Source organism: Lissotriton vulgaris, chromosome 3_1 (assembly GCF_964263255.1).
Source record: "Lissotriton vulgaris chromosome 3_1, aLisVul1.2, whole genome shotgun sequence".
NCBI lineage: Eukaryota > Metazoa > Chordata > Amphibia > Caudata > Salamandridae > Lissotriton > Lissotriton vulgaris.
Genome location: NC_141689.1, coordinates 1,103,390,764 through 1,103,410,736, shown reverse-complemented (window position 1 = coordinate 1,103,410,736; position 19,973 = coordinate 1,103,390,764). Strand labels below are relative to the sequence as shown.

The following is a 19,973-nucleotide window of genomic DNA, read 5'->3' as shown; positions in this document are numbered from 1 at the left end:
GCGTGACTCGTTCTTTTCCTCCACCCGTACGGCGCCTAGCCACATATGCGCATAAGTGATACACTTATCAATTGGAGCATGTGCAGTGCTTTCCACTCCCTACGCGCATGCACATGGGCGAGCCACCTCGTGCACGGGTCGCCCGCCCCTGCAGTTACTTCACCACCCGCACGTACTTAGTTAACTACAGATGCGCTTTCCGGGAGCCTTATATGGGCAGCCAGGCACTTCCCCAGCCTTCTCCCTAAGCATCTACAGGGACACCGGACCCCGCACAGTTGCACCGCTTTGGCATTAATTAATCACTTAAACTATCACTTAACTCCCACAGCCCAGACTATAAATACCAGTCACTGGTGAGTTCACTTTACCAGCGAGGAGCGGAGGCATGCAGACCTAGGCATAGAGGCGGAGATCACGTCATTGAACAGTAAGAGTATGAATGTGTTGCTGGATGGTTTCTCTCCCTACAGGTTATACGATCTTTTTACTGCATAGAGACATTACTGTTGGTCTGTATTGACAGGCCCCCTGGGGCCTCTAACATAGTGATTTTTCTGTTCTTTCTCCACATTTTTCTAGTTCTTGGACCAAAGGGTTCTTCTGCGCCCCTCCTTCCTATGGGGCCATTCTGACCTCATCTCAGGGTAAGTGCGTTGGAGAGTATTCCTCCAGCTCTGGTGCACAGATTGTTTTCACTTGACTGTTGCACTACTAGCCACTCACAATAGAACCATGGTGATTGTGGCTTATTTTTGTTTTTGTTTGTGTGTCTTTAAGTTTTGTGACAGTATTATTGTTGTTATATATACGGTTTTTCTTTCAGGCATAAAGTATCTAGCCATTTCATAGTGGAGTGTGATCGCTATCACACTACTAAGTGGAACTCTCTGACCATAGTGTGGTAAGAGTAGAGCTCGTTTTTTCATGGTCCTGATGAATGCCGCGCACCCAGGTGGGTGTTTAGGCAGAAACATGTTGACCTCCCTCACGGCGGTGGGGGTACATTAATATCCCCATTACACCAATCACCTTATTTTAACCAACATGTGGATGTCGGCACTATTAAAATTTAAGCTGACACCCATAATGGCCTTTTAATCCACTTCTTTTTCATGGGCCCCCATTTTGTTTAGAAGTGCATACCTGTCGTCAGGTGTATGCCCGCCCTCTATCAAACCAAGTTTTTATAGGGCGAGGACTGGTCTATGATGAAGCATGACACCAGGTGGTGTGTGAGACCAGTCCTTCACTTTTTGTGAGATGCCTGCACTCACAAATTTAAAACTGCACTAACACTAGCGACACTAAAACTGGGAGCCGCTCATTGTGACTCATTGAAAAACAAACCAAACAGAGCATGGCTTGCTGCTAAATATTCCTTTGTTATCGCCATAATTGTTTCATGTCTGTCATTACTAGTACAATGAAAAAATGCTCCTTTCTCGTTTTGTTTGCTGTATTCTTGTAAAGTGACAGAAAATGTGAAATTTATTGAATAGTGCTATTCTTTGTCTAACAGCTTCACATTTTGCTAGGTGTTGGAGGCCTGGTACTACTTCTATGATAATGTTTTTGACAGTGCGCCAAATCGCCCATCCCCACCCCTACGGCTGGTTACACATTCAGCTAAAAGGGGCTTTGTCTACCATGAATAGGTGCCCTCTGTTACCCCCCTTCTGCTTATTTCTGTTCTCATATTGATTCAGCTGATCAGATTTAGCATATAAGTTTGTCTTTGAAGTATTCGCATGATTAGTTGACGCTGCTGCCTCTCTCGTTAGCAGTAACAGAACTCTTTGACAAATAGGACTGTTGCCATGGTGACTGGTGATACCAAGGGGGACACACAATCTGTTTATTTAACAATTCAAACTGGGGGGAAATCTCGCCAGGTCCGGTTCTCCGTCCTTAACGTGTCATATCTAATAATAAATGAATTTAGGAGCCTCACTAGCATTTTAAATAACAAATGTGTCTAATTTCCAAAGCCGGGTTGTCAATATGGAGGTTTTCGTCAAACAATTTTTTCAGTAAATTTGTACTATACTAGCAGCCCGCCCCGGCGTTGCCTGGGGCAGAAGGGGGCTGGGGCAGCATCGCAGCAGGAGAGGCGCAGCAGAGCGGCCGGGAGCAGCAAAGAGTACTTACAGTGTTTCCCTGCTCTGGTTTTGTTGCTCCTGGCCGCTTCTGCCCACGCTCGTGTCCGCTGTTTCCCCCGACGTCCCGACTTTGAGGAAAAGGCTTCCGAGCACTTATGGCCCCCGCCCGTCCCTCCGCCCGTCCCTCGGTGTGCACCCGCAGCTCTTGTCCACTGTTTTCCCCGACTTCCCGACTATGAGTAAAAGGCTTGCGAGCCCTCATGGCCCCCGCCCGTCCCTCCACCCGTCCCTCGGTGCGCAGCCGCGGCTGCTTCACTTACCTCAGCCGCCGCTCCTCCCCGTGCTGCTGAGTTTACCACTCTACTGCTCCTCTGCTTCTCGCCGCTCCTCACCGCTTGTCCGCCGCTCGCTGCTCCTCCCCGCCTGTCCGCAGCTCCTCCCCGTGCTCATGTCCGCCGCTCTTCCTCTTGCTCCTGAAAGCCGCTCCTCCCCGTGCTCCCGATGTCATCACGCACGTCGCGGCCGGCGCTACTTGCAAGGGACTACTTTTTTTTTATTCCTACATTTTTTAAAGAACGTATATTTTTAATTTTTATATAGCCTATGTCCTTCTGCTTGCCCTGAGGTTTTCAAAGATGTCTTGGGTGTTTGGATTGGTGGTGTACTTTTCGAGTTTACCTGGCTCAAAGAACACAGGGCCAGATGTAGGTAGCCCTTTACCGGTCGGAAACGGCTGAAAATACCGATTTTCGGCCGTTTCTGACCGGTAAAGGGCTTTGGAGATGTAGGGGCAAAAAAAACGTACATTTTCGGTAATTTTACCGATTCTGTAAAATGACAGAATCAGTAAATTTACTGATTCTGTACATTTTACTGATTCAGTAAATTTACCATTCGGTAAAAATACCGAAAATGTAATTTGTGATGTAGGTAGCACTTCTAACAGTGCTACAGGGCCTTTAGAATTCGGTAATACAATTGCATGGGAAATTACGAATTCTCGTGTACATGCACATCTGTGCATGTACAACTGTGCCATGTGGCACACAGATGTGCCACATGGCGCAAAAGCCAGTTACAGGGGTGCAACAGAGTGTCAAAGTGACACCCTGTCCCCCTTAGCAATTCGGTATTTTTACAGATTCAGTAAATACAGAATCTGTATTTGCTATTGAATCCTATGGGCTTCAAGGCCCATAGGATTCAATAGCATATACCGATTCGGTATTTACCGAATCGGTAAATACCGAATTTTACCGATTCGGTAAAAAATACCGAATTTTTACCTACATCTCATTTACCGATTCATAAATACCGAATCAGTAAAATTCAGTATTTATGAATCGGTAAATGAGATTTACCTACATCTGGCCCTTAGTTCTCTCTTTATAATAGTAGTATAGATGTATTGTGCCTAATTACTAGCAGATCCATTTTTACACAAAAACACACTTATTTTGCATTTTCTTACTTTTACAAACAACCACAAACACATATCTGGAGATTAGCTCCTACCAATTTGGCTTTTTTCATCACCAAAAAGACACTGTTTTCCACACAGTTTCATGTCACACGTTTTAACACCACACATTTCCAATCCACACCACATAATTCATATAATTCAACCCAACAACACAATTACACAACACACCACATGCATCTAATCCACAACACACAATTACACATCTTGCCAAAAAATTCAACAGCACACCACATAATTAAACTCCACTCCACAAAATACCATTTCAAATAATTACACTCCATAACACACAATACCACTCCATTTAATTCCAGTGCACTCAATACCACATAATTGCTTTCCACATAAATCCACATCACACCAAGCCACTCAATTGCTGAGCTCGTCACGACTCCGCCCACTCAATGGAACGCCCCTCACAGGAGGGGAATTAGCCCCGCGTGGGCGTTCCGTGGCCGTTATGACGAGCTCAGCTCGTCATGAGCACAGCTCCTCTGTGTCAGCTCGTCATGAGCGTCCAAGGGGTTAAAGTCTCTTCGGGCTCTGCCTTAAAGAATGAGAAGAGATCAGTGGCGGCTGGTGTTAGGGGGCGAAAGGGGCGATGCCCTACTAGCTTCAGAGTCTCTGGACTAGGATCGGGGAGGAGAAGACTAGAGACTGTACACAATGCAGCAGCTGCAGCCCCCTCCCTAAAAAAACTGAATTTGTTTTCAACTTGGAGCAGTGAGCACTTCATTTGATTCAAATGTAGAGCTCACTGCTTCGTGTTGAATACCGTTTTATTTTTAGGAAGTGATGAGGTCAGAGACCTCCTGCGCATGTGCTAGTCGGGGCGAGGAATATTGCTCACCCTCGAAGCACATATGAGAACAATGATGTCATCCTGAAGGGAGTGGCCAGAGAAAGGGAAAATGGTTGAGTTTAAATGGGGCGCCTATGCTCTGGCCCAGGCAATTTTAGCAGGGCGCTATTGAAATTAATAGTAAGGGGCAGGGCTGGCCTATCTAAAGACAGAGTAGTGGGTGGCAACAATTGGAGCACCCTTTGCACTACTTTTAGGCCTCTTTATTGGATAATGGGAGCTGGGGGACTGGGCTGTGGAAGACTTGGGTTGCGTAGTTTTGATTTCAGCATAATCGGCATGCTCCTCCCCCTCCATGATCACATGGTCTGGGACTGCCGGCCACCCCCCGCCTCATGTGCAAAAAACAGTAAACACTTTTCAGTCAACAACAGAATTCTTTGGAAGGCAGGGGGTCATGCGACCCCCGGCCGTAATAATTAAAATATGAAAACAAATCAAAATTAAATCAAACTAGCAGTATTTACATAATTATTAAATGCAAAATTCAGACATTAGATTTACAGCGAGTTAGACAGATATGATGGGCTAACCTTAACAAATGTCTAATACAGCGTGTTTCCTAACCGAATCTAACATCCTACATATCAATTTTGCATTCTAATAATTTCTGGTCCTACGGCAAGGTCGGTAACCGGTGTCAGATCGCTTACCCAACTACGCCCTCACATCTGAGTGCGCATGCGGGACAAGGGCCCGGTTACCGGGAGAGTTCGTCCCTCTCCTGATTGCCCTCGTACGCTCCGTGAACTCCATTTAACCAAAAAGGAGGGCCCTTACACTCGCGCCATTTGCTGACGTCATAGTGTATGTGCGGGTGGCTACCAGCCCGAGGAAAGCGTGACTCCCTCCCCCGTACCCCAAGCAAGTGGATATCCTGCCCCTGAAGTTCTAGGAGAGACCATTGGCCCCTCCCCCTGGGCAGCCCCATTCATTCATGGTGCCGCCCCTAAGGACCTTAAATTGTTGCTCACCGATTATGACCTTACCGCCTGACCCCATAATAAATACGACAATAACTAAGAAGGGAAAAAAGGCCTAAAGAAAATTGATTAATGCACCAATAACATAACCATGTATGCAAATGACAATCCACATCGCCTGTAAACAGGAAAAAAGGCCTAAGGAATAAAGCACATAATACACCTAAAGCGTGAAAAGCGTTTCCGATGATACCTTCCAATGTCCCTAACTGGAATTCTATTATCAGGAATGGAGGGTGGGGAAAATTACAAGCCCCTACTGTGGGGCGAGGAGCGAGCCTGGGGAGCGCGGGGGCACAAAGAGGGCGCTTCCCGCGCTCCCCAGGCTCTTAAACACCCCCCCGGCCACGGGTCCCGCCCCTTTGACCCGGAAGCGGAAGACCGCCTCCGGGTCAACGGCAGGACCAATCAGGACGGCTTAAGGGGGGGGCCGGGCCCAGCGATGTGTGCGAGGGGGCCGAGCGGCCCCCTCTTTCCTCATGGTCTGGGACTGACGGCCACCCCGCCTTATGTGCAAACAACAGTAAACACTTTTCAGTCAACAACAGAATTCTTTGGAAGGCAGGGGGTCAAGCGACCGCCCCGGCCGTATTTATTAAAATATGAAAACAAATCAAAATTAAATCAAACTAGCAATATTTACATAATTATTAAATGCAAAATTCAGACATTAGATTTACAGCGAGTTAGACAGATATGATGGGCTAACCTTAACAAATGTCTAATACAGCGTGTTTCCTAACCGAATCTAACATCCTACATATCAATTTTGCATTCTAATAATTTCTGGTCCTACGGCAAGGTCGTTAACCGGTGTCATATCTTTTACCTAGCTACGCCCTCGTACGCTCCGTGAACTCCATTTAACCAAAAAGGAGGGCCCTTACACTTGCGCCATTTGCTGATGTCATAGTGTATGTGCGGGGTGGCTACCAGCCCGAGGAAAGCGTGACTCCCTCCCCCGTACCCCAAGCAAGCGGATATCTTGCCCCTGAAGTTCTAGGAGAGACCATTGGCCCCTCCCCCTGGGCAGCCCCAATCATTCATGGTGCCGATTTCAGCATAATCGGCATGCTCCTCCCCCTCCATGCTCACTCGCCATGGTACGGCTGGTGTCTTTGGCCGGCGGCCCTGCTGCTGCCCCTGGCCTCCACCGACACAGGTAAGGCGGATCAATGAGTTTTATTAGCCATGCCAGACCCCGAGCGAGTCTCCGTGCAGCTGTGCTCAACTCCGTGATAGACCGGCGGGTTCATGCACCTTTCGTGTTCAGGCTCGTGGTCCGTATCTAGCATGGGGCTCATCACGTGGAATGCCCGACTTAGCCTTTCATCCTCCCAAAGCTGAAGAACCGATTTGCTTAATAAGATCACTCTCCAACTGGTTAAGCGCCAAGAGACAAATCACTTAGTCCTGAGTGCTGTATAATCGGTTTTGCTTAGCGATGAGCTGATAGATTCCACTCTACGCACAGCACTTGAGCTATGTCATCCTTTGCCCCATTCCCCCTCCACCCCCCTGCTCCGGTCTATATAGCACAGCAGAGTTTACTGCAATTTAAGGTGGGCGTAATATGTTGCAGTCCTCCGTGTGCTTCAGTACAGGGCTGTTGTGATGCACGAGGGAATGTCAGTGCAGCGCTCAGTGCCCTCCTGTTGTGTTTCTCCAAATAATGCGAGCTTAATATTCTTCCTGTTTGAGCTGCCTAACAAGTGTGAGCGCTGTGGATTGGTCAACCAGTGGGGTAAATAAATAGAATTTTTGTGAGGCTATGACAAACCCAGTGTGTCTGTATTTAGTGTAGAGTTACACTACGTGGACACTACGCACCGGAACACATTCACACCGGCCCCCGCCAGTGCCTTTAATCCGACAGGGATCAGTGGAGTCAGTATGGCGCCTGGGCTCTGTTACATCTCACACTGGGCTCCGAGGGCTACCAACACCTGGCCTGCACAGTGTCCCTGCTCCGGAGCTGCCCCTGGTGTAGGTGAAGTGAGGGCGGGCTTGTGGGTGGACTCCAAAGACTGTGGACTGGAAGTTATGCCCTACTCAGAGACCCTTAGACTGGACCATGTTGCAAGGACTTCGGACCCAGGAGAGGTCACCAGCAGTCAGTCAGAACCCAGGTACAGGAGTCCAGTGCCCAGACCCACACACAGGGTTGCTGGTCCTGTGTTGTGACCCAGAGGCCTGCCTATTTACTTCTCTTGCCCTGGAAGCCATGGCAGTACCTTGCTAACCAGCCCTTAGCTACACCGTCTCTGTGCATGGTTGGGACCAGGTACCCCAGAGAAATAGTGTTTGGATGCCCACTCTGGGCCACCAATTCCACGCATGTGCTGCATCTGTATCACTTCGCACTGCTGGAGGTGCACATTACTATCCTACAAAGAGGCTTACTCCTCCTACACAACTCGCTTCAAAAGATGATGCCAGAATCACAGGATACTGCAGGTGTGCTGTATTTCATGTGTTCTTGTCTGTGTTTATTGCTTGGGACGGACACTGGCACCGTCTGCAGTCACAGCATAGCACTGCAGATTATTGACAGGTTGGGGTGTGACAAGAGGTAAGTCATTTCTGGGCAAGGACAATTTCTCACTGTATTTGAGCCGACTTTTATTTATACTTTTCAGCAGCTACGGAAGCCTCCGAGCAATTACTATTAACTCTGCTCTCCTCCTGCACTGAAATACCTTTTACAAGTTTTTTGCTGAAACAATCAAGATTCTACATTAACCACATGGGCTACCTTTGGGCATGCTTTGTTTGTTGCATTAAATCCTCACGTGAGGATTATTGATCGAAGGGTGACCTTTTTTTCACTCGTCAGGTCATGTAAACTACATTTATTCCCTCACAGCATCGTCGTTAAAGGCGGTGCATGTTTTTTATTTATTTTCAACATGAATTTTTTGACTCGCTGGGTCTTGTGTTGCCTTTTTATTTTGTTTTTTTATATTTGCAACAGAGGAAATCTGTTTTTTTCCAACATGGCTTTAAATGTGGCTCTTGTACGTGATACAAAAAGGCTGAGTTATTATTTGACTTTCACATTCCATTTTGTTTGAACTATCATGTGTTGTGTAACTTTTTTGGCAGTTGTGATTGCCTAATTGATTTTTCAAAGTAATTTATTGATCGTTAAAAGCAGATACATTTTCTATTATGTTCGTTGTCGTGCGGGCTTTGAGGCTAGTTTGGGTGTTAACCAAAGTGAGAGGTGAAACAACTAAATTAGTCTTCTTGACCAGTACTCATTGTCCTATATCACCACTCTATATTAACAAAAGCAGCTCCAGTGAGTATGTAACAGAGTGCTTGTTTGTATAGTTAGTTGATTCACAATTGCTTCATTAACCTGCCTGCTTTCTCAAATGTGCTTGAAAATGCACAATTTGTCCTTTCTTTTTTCCAAATTTTCTCCATTGGAGGAAAAACCCCCGAACCCCCGAAGTTTGTTCAGGTTCACTCGCTTGCCGCAGTGCAGTACCGCAATAATTTCACGCCTCACCACTTTCAAATGTCTCCAGCCGCCCCTGGAAGAGATAGAGGATTTCGTTAGTGATGGGGTGGAGGCCCTAAAGAGGTCTGGTGCACACAGATAATGGTTCAGTGACCATGAACAAGCTTCATCCAGTGCTTAAGGTACTAGGGATGCAACTCTAGTTCATTTACAACCATTGGTGCCACTTCTATCCTCGCTACAACACCTTCCCTAGTCAAAGATTACCCTGTTTACCTTAATTTTTCAAATATAGGGCTTTGGAATTTTCTGGATCGTTACATTGTCACATCTGTGTTCAAATATGTTTTGGTGATGGAGCATGAAGTGGTCCTTTTGTAAAATTGAATTGCAACATAAAGTGTATGTTGGATTGTATGACAGAATATCGACCACAAAAGTATTGCAATGCAAAAACATTGCAGAAACAATATCAAGGACCAAATCAGCAATTACACATGACGTGAAGTACAAGAATATTGACTACCAAAGTATTAAGGACCAAAATACCGACATTGCATAGGTAAGTAATTTACATAAACATAATAAATATTATTGTAACTTAAAAGCAATAATTATTTTAAAACAATATAATGCTTTTTTGAAAAACATTATAATATTAGAACACATTAACGGTGGTAATATTTTATATATTACATTTATAGACATACTAGCAGCCCGTCCCGACGTTGTCCGGGTATGAATTGCTGCCGGCCAGTATTATATTGTTTTGTCGGATTTCGTTTTGATAGCATTTCTTATCTGTGACAGGCCTGTGAAACGCTCCGATTCACAGTGCACTGCTGATGCACTTAAGAGTGCACATTCAGTAGTGTGTAAACTCGAGTTTCCCTACTTTATTTTTCCTTGCAATATTATATAGCGCGAACTCGACAACATGGCATGAGCACAATTTACATTACCCAAGAACACATTCATTTGTGGTAGGCACGGGGAGACAAAGCGATTTGCCTGGAATCGCAGGATGTTGAGCTGATGCTGAGATTCGAACGTAGCTCCCCAGCTCTAAAGTTCGCAAATCTAGAAATTGTGGCGGGAGGTGTTTCTAAAACTGTATGTCGGTGCTGGCCATCAATGAGAGAGACCTGTGCATTTTTCAAATGGGTGGTGAAAAAATATGAGTATATTGCTGGAGATGTGGGCCGCCGTGCCACCAATGTACTTACCGGGGAAGGGTAAACACCCATTATTCCGCAACTTTCTTTCTGTATACCATCACTCCACATACTTTCATTACGAAAGTACCATTACTCCGCAATGCCATTATAACGCATGGCATTACATTTTATATGCTTTTACCACGCATACATTTACAACGGAATTCGTTGTAAATGCATGAATGCATAAAAGCATGTTTTTTTTAATGTTTGGATAAGGTAAGTATGGGTATAGGGGTATATGTTTTGGGGTACTGAGGTATATGTTTTGGGGTGCTTGGGTATTTTAAGGGTTCAGATATAGTTTTGGGTTATGGGGTACAGGGGTAGTTTTAGGGTTTAGGGATAGGTATGGGTTTTGGGGTACAGGGGTATTTTTAGGGTTCAGGGCTAGGTTTGGGTTTTGGGGTACAGGGGTACTTTTAGGGTTCAGGGGTAGGTTTGGGTTTTGAGGTACAGGGGTATTTTAAGGGTTCAGGGCTAGGTTTGGGTTTTGAGGTACAGGGGTATTTTAGGGTTCAGGGCTAGGTTTGGGTTTTGAGGTACAGGGGTATTTATAGGGCTCAGGGCTAGGCTTCGGTTTTGGGGTACTGGGGTATTTTTAGGGTTTAGGGATAGGTTTGGGTTTTGGGGTACATGGTATATATATAGGGTTAAGATGGGTTAGTGTTTAAGGGTGTTGGGGTATTTTAAGGAGTACGGGTGGGTTATGATTATGGGGTGCAGGGGTATTTAAAGGGAGCAGGGTAGGATTAGCACACGATATGAGACATGGCATGAAGGGCGGAATGTACCACACGCCCCCAGCGTTTGTCACACCCCCAGCACACGCCCATAGCACAACGCAGATACGCCCACAAGGGACTACTTTGCTGGCACGGTCCTTTTACCTTTTAAATGTATATGGTGGACGTCTGCATAGCCTAGGTCATTCTGCTGCAACTGCCCTTTCCAATGCTGTATTGGGTGTTGTGATTGGTGCTGTGGTTCCTGAGATTACCCGCCTCAAAGGTTTGGGCTCTCTCTTTATTATATTAGTATGGATATATGTAAGAAATAATGTAAAACAGTAGTATTTAAATATAAATTGAATTATTTGTGCTAAAAACAATCTCAAATGAAAAATAAAACATGAATTTGTATTAAATAATAAAGTATAATAAACCCCATTATGTTCAATAATACCTTTAAAAGAAACATATTAATTTTATATTCAGTAAACCATAATAAGTACATTTTAAAAATATTTACAAAAATAAATATCTGAGAGGTACTAAAGGACAAGCCAAAAATGATCATCATTTTTTTTAAACAAAACACAATTAAAAATATAAAAGAAATATATATTTTTTAATAATATGTTCTACAATAAAACACTCTAGATATGGATATAAAATATGAATAACTAGTAACCTAACCCCCATTCACAAGCATTAAAACATGAACTGAAAAATAATTTATTTAAACCCTACTTTAGGAGAGTAGGATCTACTTTTATGGTTACCCCCACCTTCCGCTTGATGTGATGTTGTTTCTGACTAGTCTGACTGAGATCCTGCTAATCAGGACCCCAGTCTCTGTGCTTTCTCCCGTAAACTGGCATGGTAAGTACTTAGGTGCATCCCAGATTGGACACTGGTGTACACTTATCATTCCCAAGTATACGGTACTAAGGTACCTAGGGCATATGTACACCAGGGGTCCCCCATGGGCTGAAGCATTTATGATGCCACCCATGGGAAATCACTCAATATGTAACTACAGGCCTACCATTTCAGCCTGTGTAAGCTAGAGCTAGCACACTTACAAAAGACACAGGTTTCCCGATATCCAAGGTCACTGCACTTAAAACCTTTAAGTCACCCATAAGGCAAGCCTTTCTGTCCTGATGGCAGGGTGCTCAGTTCTAAGTGTGAGGCTGCCCCTGCATGAGCAGGTCACCCCTACAGCCTACAGAGTCCATTCTCCCGGGTTGTAAGTGAGATAGCCATATTACATATAGAGGGGCACTGCGTTATTACTTGATGATCATCTCGAAACTGGTTGTAACGAACCCTATCATGTTTGGTATCAAACATGTTTGAATCATAACCCCACACCATAAACCATTTGGGAGTGTGATTCCATGCACTGTATAGCTCCTCCGGGAGGCCCTCAGTGCTCCCGGTACCAGTTTTCTAGACCCAGACAGCATAACATGGATGCTACCGACCAGAGACACGATTCAGACCTCCTGCTACTGAGCCAAGCTTGAGCAGGGGAAGGCAGAACAATAGGTATCCTATCACAGGGAGGTGTGACTACCTCCCAGACAGGGTTTAGTGTATTGAGGACATGTGGGAGCGCTTGCCAACATCACTCAGTCTGCTTGAAGGGCACACTTGCTGCCCTCCTTGCATAGTCCAGTTCAAACCAGCTCAGGGAGCTGTTGGCTCCCACACTGGCGCAAAACTGGACAAAGGACATGGAAGCATCCTCCCCACTGTCCGACCCCTCCCCTAGAAAGGAACCCTGATTCATACCAACCCTTTTCTTAGGGTACTTAAGGCCTTGCCTAAGGGTGTGTCCCTAGATTCATTGTGGGACAAGATGCAGTTCGAGACACCACTTCTACTTCAAACAATGATCACTCTGGACGTCGCTCTGGGCATTAAGGCTGCAACTGGGAAGGCTCCTACTGCCCCTGAGCTCGTCCTCCTGCTCTTCTGCTGAAACGTCATGCCTGTGCTCCTTACAGGAATCTTCCAAGGCCTGTGGGTATCCAAGACACCGAAGGAATCTCCCTTGAAGTGAAGGAGTAACTTCCCTGCATCTGCATGCACCGTTGACCTGTCTGCTGACCCTGGGCTCCAACAGCTTCCGGAAGGCTCAGCAACACTGGTGCTGGTTCTCCACATCCCTCAAGGCCTTCCCTGTCCTCTCTCCAAGTTTGAGGGCAATATCCCTCGACAGATCCACAGGAATGGAACCCATGTGCATCACATCAACTTGCAGTTGTAAAGGCTGGTTGGCTTTCTTCCACCAAGATCTTCGGGCTTCAAGTAGCCCCCACCCAAGCATCTCCTGTGGCAAAGTTCTTCATCCTCACCACATTTCTTGCATCTTGGGCTTGCATCCTTGGCAAGCTGCTCGAGGTCCTCTTGTGACTCCAGGGCCTCCGGCCTGAGGGTCCTCTTGAGGGTCATCTTTGAATTGTCCAGGCTCCCCTGATTGCTCGGGCCTGCCCTGACCCCCCTGCTTGTGGTGAGTCTCCTGGACCTTGCTGGTCCCGACACTGTACCTTCTTCACTTTCCTAGTTGGTTACAGTTGCAAAGGCATGTTAGTACTCCCAACGGACACTGACCCCTCAACTCTCGACACCCGACGTGGGACAGCTTGTGCATGGCTTCTGGTCTTCCACAGCAATGCCTGGTCCGCACAGCTGGAGTTTTCAAGGTCACTGTCAGCCCTCCTGCAACACTCGACATCCGTGGGCATTCGTCTTCTGTGCCTCCTGGTCACTGAGTGGCATAGACTCTGTCCCCACTGCAGCAGGTACTTCTAAACTTGAATCCACCTTTGGGATCCACCAGACACTTTTGCCTTCTCCAGCAGCGTCATCTTCCTGAAGTCTCCAATTGAGTTTGACAAGGGTTTACAACGCCACATCACACCAATGCATCCCGCTACCCTGGTGCAGATAACCTGGTTTCAAGTGTGTCCACGGGGGAGGGCTCACCAACCTCTTGTCCTCCACAGAGTTTCACAAGGGTCCTCTGGGAAGGGTCCTCTTTCTTTAAAATTGCACAGTGACTTACACATTGATTTGTGCAGTGAACGTGGTTGTGTTCCTAACTGCACACAACCTCCCTGGGGTTCCTAGATGCTCACCTTGCTCCAGCTTCTGGGTATAGTCTTGACTCGAGTCGTATATGGTTTGGTCCCCCCCTGGGGACCACTGTGTATTACGTGCTACTTACCTGTTTCTTTTGAAAAGTATTGTTTGCATTGTGTGTATCTCCGACCAGGAGATACCTGTATTTGTTAGTGAGTGTATCATAATAAATAAATATTTTTATAAATACACTGTCTGGTTCTTTTTCACTTCATCTATCAATAAGATTATGTTCTGGTAAAACAAGCTGCATTACACTGCTTCTGGACTAAGCCTGAAGGCTGCTCTCCACATCCACTACTTGGGGAGCCTTCTAAAGTTGTCTAAGACCACTAAATTCACCGTAAGGGTTGTCTAGATTGGTACAGGGTGTCCACTTACTTAACTATGCATCATATACCAAGCCAGCTTCCCACACCTACCATAACTACAACTCTACAAAACTGACAAAATGCAGATATTGTGGGGGGTAGGTGAAATCAAATACACCATTGTAAGTTCATTCTAACAGTTGTTAAAGAAAAAACATACATTTGAGGCTCAAATATACTATTCCAACTCCAGTCCTGCAAACATTGTGAAAAGTGGATACATTTGGTGGGCGGAGAGCTTTAAGATATATTTTATATTTACTCTAGTTAAACTAGTATTGGAGAAAGTGCACACATAGGGCCTTATTACGATACGGGTGGAACTGACAGGATATCAGTGGCCATCTCACCGCTGACAGACCGTCGTCCGACATACGAAGTTTGATGCATACGTTCTGACCGTCAGCTGTCAAGGGAAAGACCGCCGCCTCTGACACGATCTAGGATCCCGTTGGGTTGGTGGTCGGAATCGTATTCTTTGCATGGAGGCGGTTCCTGCGCAGGCACTGCCATAGGGATTACAATGTCCCTTTTCGACAGCCTTTTCATGGCAGTCCCACCGCCATGAAAAGGTTGTTGGAAATAGACTTTGGGTGCCCCAAGACGGGGCCCGTCCCTCATGGGCCACTGGAAAGTGGCCCTAGGGGCACATATAGTGCCCCCATGCATATTCATGCACCTTGTGCCAGGCACCACACGGTGCCTGGAACACTGCATGGATGTGTACAAAGTGCTCTTTCACGCGGCATCTTGTGCTGTAGACCTGTTCCTGGGCCGCTGCACGAGCAGCAGTGTAAAAGAGTGCTTTTCTGACAGCCAGCACTGGGGTCTCATCCTAATTGGGCAATCAGATCACCGCCTGTTTTTCAGTGTGTCTCCTAACCAACATCAACGTTATCGTATTGAACCCCATGGTGTTGGCCCAATTTACTAGTCTAACTTCAGTGCATCAAACATTGTTGTACTTTTGTATGGCTATTTATGCAAGGATTTTCCAGTTTATTTTGCTCCTCTTTTGTATCATTTGTTTTATTGTATTGACACCTCTTTTTGTTCAATAAACCATATTCTTAACTTAAAAAACACTGTTGAAAGTGCAAAACTTCAGGGGTTAGATTTACAATACTAAGGGAGAGCCCACTATGGGCCTGCAGGGCCAGCCGGCATGTATCTCTTTGTAACTCATACTGCACGGCTCCGCTCAATGTCTGCACTCCATCAGTGAACATTTTCATGCTGCTGCTGAAATGCGTGGTTCATCCTCATACAACCCTCTTTATTCAGAGCACACAACCTCAGATCATATGCAGCAGATCAGCCTATCAACTGCAGGTAGCCTTGACTTTGTCAGCCCCGTGCTTCAATCTGTCCTTCCAATTTGCTTTGCCTGCACTGCTGCAATGTGATATCTGCAGCAGCTGCTCCCAGGCTTTTGCTAAAGGTGACTGAGGCCTGCCCTCTTGTGCCCCCTTTCCAGAACAATTTATGCATACCATGTTAAAGTCAATGACCATTTCTTTAGATGGCACCTTTGCACTGTCACAATTCATGAACTTGAAACAATTCTGACCCACCATCCATGACAATGTGCTTAACGGCCTAGGATTCAAGGTTCTGCCTGTCATATGCAAAAGTTGGTATAAACCTTTACATATTTGTTCAGTTGTGCTAAGAGCCAGCATGGCACTGGTGCTGTACAGCGTGGTACATTAGCAATCCAGAAATATAAAGCAAACAGACACATTTAGTAACACATTAAGAGGCTGAGTAAACAATTTTTAAAGTTAAGTGGATCAAGAAATCATATGTTTTATTCACTTTAGTTCCTTGGATACATTCCTTGGCTCCTGGTGCCAAGTCCAACACAACCTGTAGAATGGTCAATTCTAGATAAAAACAATTTCCAACCAATATTTTGCACATGTATGCCCAACAAATACACTACATACCAGCGGTTAGAAGTGTGATCTAAAGCACTGTATAAAAAATAAATAATGTAAAGAAACTGGACAAGTATCTCGAAACAAGATCCGCTGTACCCTGGGTCCAAAAATACACCTTTAAATAAACGAACAGTTAATCAAACTTCTCCTGCCACAATATATTACTTTCGAAATAAAGCAATTTAGCAACGCTGAATAAATCTTCAAGAATCAACCTTACATGATTCCACTCTTCATTCAAAATACTACATTCAGTTATATTATATATGGTATTTAAAAGGAAACAAAAGATTAGTAAAGAATGTACGTGCAGCTCCTAGCATCGCATGACATAGCTACAGTCGGGAGGACTGTGCTGGCGTGGTCAGGATTTATTATCCTTTGCCAGAGGGTCTCAGCACTGCAGCAGCTAACAATGGTAGCCAGGTACAAGCTAAACATGAAGAGCGGGACAAGGCACCCTTTAGAGTTTAGGAAGGCATTTGTCCGTGATTTCAGCACTTTTGGGTCACATTTCAACTAATCCCTTAGCTGAACATATTTTTGGAGTGAGCGGGACTGGAAATGTGTACTTTGATGTGTACTAGGATTGGAGGAATGCAGGCACTGGAGCCAAAGCTAGTCTGCGGAACATTGGTGGGTGCTCCATGAAGAAAGGGGAGTGCCAAAACTCGGTGAAGTCTGCCGGTGGAGCGGAGTTCACCACACACCCCTAATTCTAACTCCAGTTTAACAAACATTGGGGAAAAATTACACATTGGGGATATGGGGATGGAGTCAGATTTACTCTTCTACCTCTTCTAACCCTGTGTGGGTAGGCATAGTGGCTGCAAAAGGAAATGGCCCACATCGTAATGTGGAGACTTAAAAAATACTTGTCATAAAACAACCTGGTCTTGCAGAGGGGGGGGGGGGGTGCCTCGTTTTTTGGACCCGGGCTCACGGACCTCTAGGGAAACCTACCAAACCCACACAATTCTAAAAACTAGACACCCTGGGAAGTCCAGTGAGGTATTACCAGAGAGTGTACACAGTTTCTAAGGCAATGGAATACTCTCTCTACCAAACTGAAGTTCCGCCTGTCTCATTTAGAGTCTGGCAGAACTTAAGTATGTTAGCCGTAGACACTACTCTGTCTCTGCCGCTGACATAGGAGACTACTCTGTCTCTGCCCCTGACATAAACCTCTGACAGCCCAACAGAGTAAGAGGCGTCAAAGGTTTGGCCATTTGACTGGCCACGTGATATAGAGTGGGTGATCAAATAGACAGTTCCACCATCCATCCCACCACATAAAACCTAGCAGTAAGGGGCAGTGAAAACTTGTAAATGGCCCCCTCACCATAGGAGAAATCACCAGTCATCTTACCTATTAATAAAAATGTATGCAACTGAGTATATTTGAACATAAAACAAACTAGAGCTTGTTGTACTTTCTTTCCTAGGTTATAAAATGCAAGGCAGCTGTTGCCTGGGAGCCCCATAAACCTATGTCTATGGAAGAGATCGAAGTTGCCCCACCAAAAGACCATGAAGTGCGGATTAAGGTAAAAAAAAAACCCTTAAATTTCTAATTTTATAAACATGCTTTCGACATAAAATTACAAGCATGAAAGTATTGTCTTCAATCTTTTTCATAATTTTGATGACCCACAACTGTGCTGCTTCACTTCCATTTTGGATATCTCTCAGGAAAGACTTTGAAAGTTGCATCTGAGATGGAAGTGCTGTGGTAGAGATAGGTATATTATTATTTGGGATATTGATGCCAAAGTAATTTCAATGTAATGCTCAGGTGGGTGTTATGGTTGCCGGATCAAGATTAGTGGCCTTTTCTGTTTGGACTTATTGTGATATACTAGAGGTAGTGTCTCATTTCTACTTTAATACTTTACTTCCCTGCCATTACTTCCATGCCATTACTATCTCAGCGCCTCTACGTTATCTGTATATACACAATAACTTGGTAAAAAGCACTAGGAAAAGGTCTTTAATGTAAGTACAGTTAGCATTAGGGTTAAAAAGAAATCACTAAATGTTAATGTTAATGTTAATGTTAGTTTGGATTTATTGAGCGCTCGTACGCCCGAAGGCTTCATGGCGCTATAGAAAGAACCAGGCAGAGCAGTCGAGGAACAGAATGGTGCTGTCAGTGGTAAGCTTGAGAAAACAACCAGGTTTTCAAAGATCGTCTAAAGCTGAGGATGTTATCATTCTGCTTTATATGAAGAGGAAAAGAATTCCAAAGAGCAGCAGCTTGATGGTCGAAGCAGCTGCCACCGAGGCGTTTCCTTTTGAATGAGGGCACAATCAAGAGTGATTTGTGGGTAGATCGAAGGTGACGCGAGGGGCAGTATTTTTTAAATAGATCTCTGACAAAAGAAGGGCCAGAGTCATTCAGGGACCTAAACAGAATGCACCCAGCCTTGAAGGCCACACGTTGCTCAACTGGCAGCCAGTGTAGCTGCTTGAGGCCAGGTCTGATTGATTGCCTCCTGGATATGTTCAGGAGGAGCCTAGCGGCTTGGTTCTGGACAAGCTGGAGACGTTTCATCTCACCAATTTGGAGACCGAGGTAAAGGCTGTTAGAGAAGTCCAGCCTGGACAGAACCAAGGAGAGGACGATCTGAGTGAGCGCTGTTGAGGAAAAGAACCGAGCAATTTTTCTAATTTTCTTCAATTGAAAGATGCTGGAGGATACCACCGCTCCGACCTGTCTTTTTAGAGAGAGATCCTCACTGATGAGAATGCCTAGGCTTTTAACCACGGGGGACTTAGTAGGAGGCGCTCCCATATTGGTGGGCCAGAAGTTGGCATTCCAACTAAGTGGGCTCTGTCCGGGCAGGACCAGCTCAGTCTTGCCCGGGTTGAGCTTCAGATGATTGCAGCTCATCCAACTCAGTATGTGGGACATAGTTCTTTGGAATTCGCCCACTGAGTCCATGGTGTTGAGAGGGAAGATGAGCTGCAAATCATCCGCGTAGTTAAAGATGGTGACATTAGCGTTCCGCAGGGAGTGCAGGAGAGGGCGAAGGTAGACATTGAAGAGGAGGGGAGATAATGAGGACCCCTGTGGCACCCCACAGGTGGTGGGTATCGTGGGAGCAGAAAATGAGCCCAGTCTGACCGATTGTGTGCGGCCCGAGATGAAAGAGCGGATCCAGCTCAATGCAGGGCCCCTAAGGCCTGCCTGCTCGACACGGTCGACCAAGATGGTGTGGTCGACCGTGTCGAACGCAGCAGAGAGGTCCAGTAGAACAAGCGCCTGGTGGATACCTGCATCTGCATTGCGCCTCAGAGTATTTAACACCGAGAGGATAACCGCCTCAGTGGAATGACAAGGACGGAACCCTGCTTGATTCGGTGCCAGATACTCAGAATTTTCGAGGAAGCTGGAGATAGTTTCACAAACATGTGACTCAAGCAGTTTGGCACAGTATGGCAACAGCGATATAGGTCTGTAATTGATGGGATCTAGCGGGTTAGCTCCTGCCTTTTTTATGAGGGGAACAAGAAGAGCTTTTTTCAGATTGCATGGGACTTTGCCCTGTACAAGTGATCCATTCAAAAAAGAAAGTAGGCATCCAGGGAGATTGGTGCCCACTTCTTTAAGGATGTAAGGGGGGCAGATGTCATCAGGGGAGCCAGTTTTAACTTTATTTAGTAATTTA

General features: G+C 45.7%; 1 protein-coding gene across 1 annotated transcript in view; it reads left to right on the top strand.

Annotated features, from left to right (window-relative positions):
* The window catches only part of LOC147727490 (alcohol dehydrogenase 1-like), a 188,081-nt gene that overhangs the window by 17,470 nt on the left and 150,638 nt on the right, over window positions 1-19,973 (top strand). Inside the window, exon 2 of the mRNA XM_086961566.1 lies at window positions 17,748-17,849. Coding sequence (XP_086817692.1) covers window positions 17,748-17,849 — 102 coding nt within the window. The remainder of the gene's footprint in view (window positions 1-17,747; window positions 17,850-19,973) is intronic.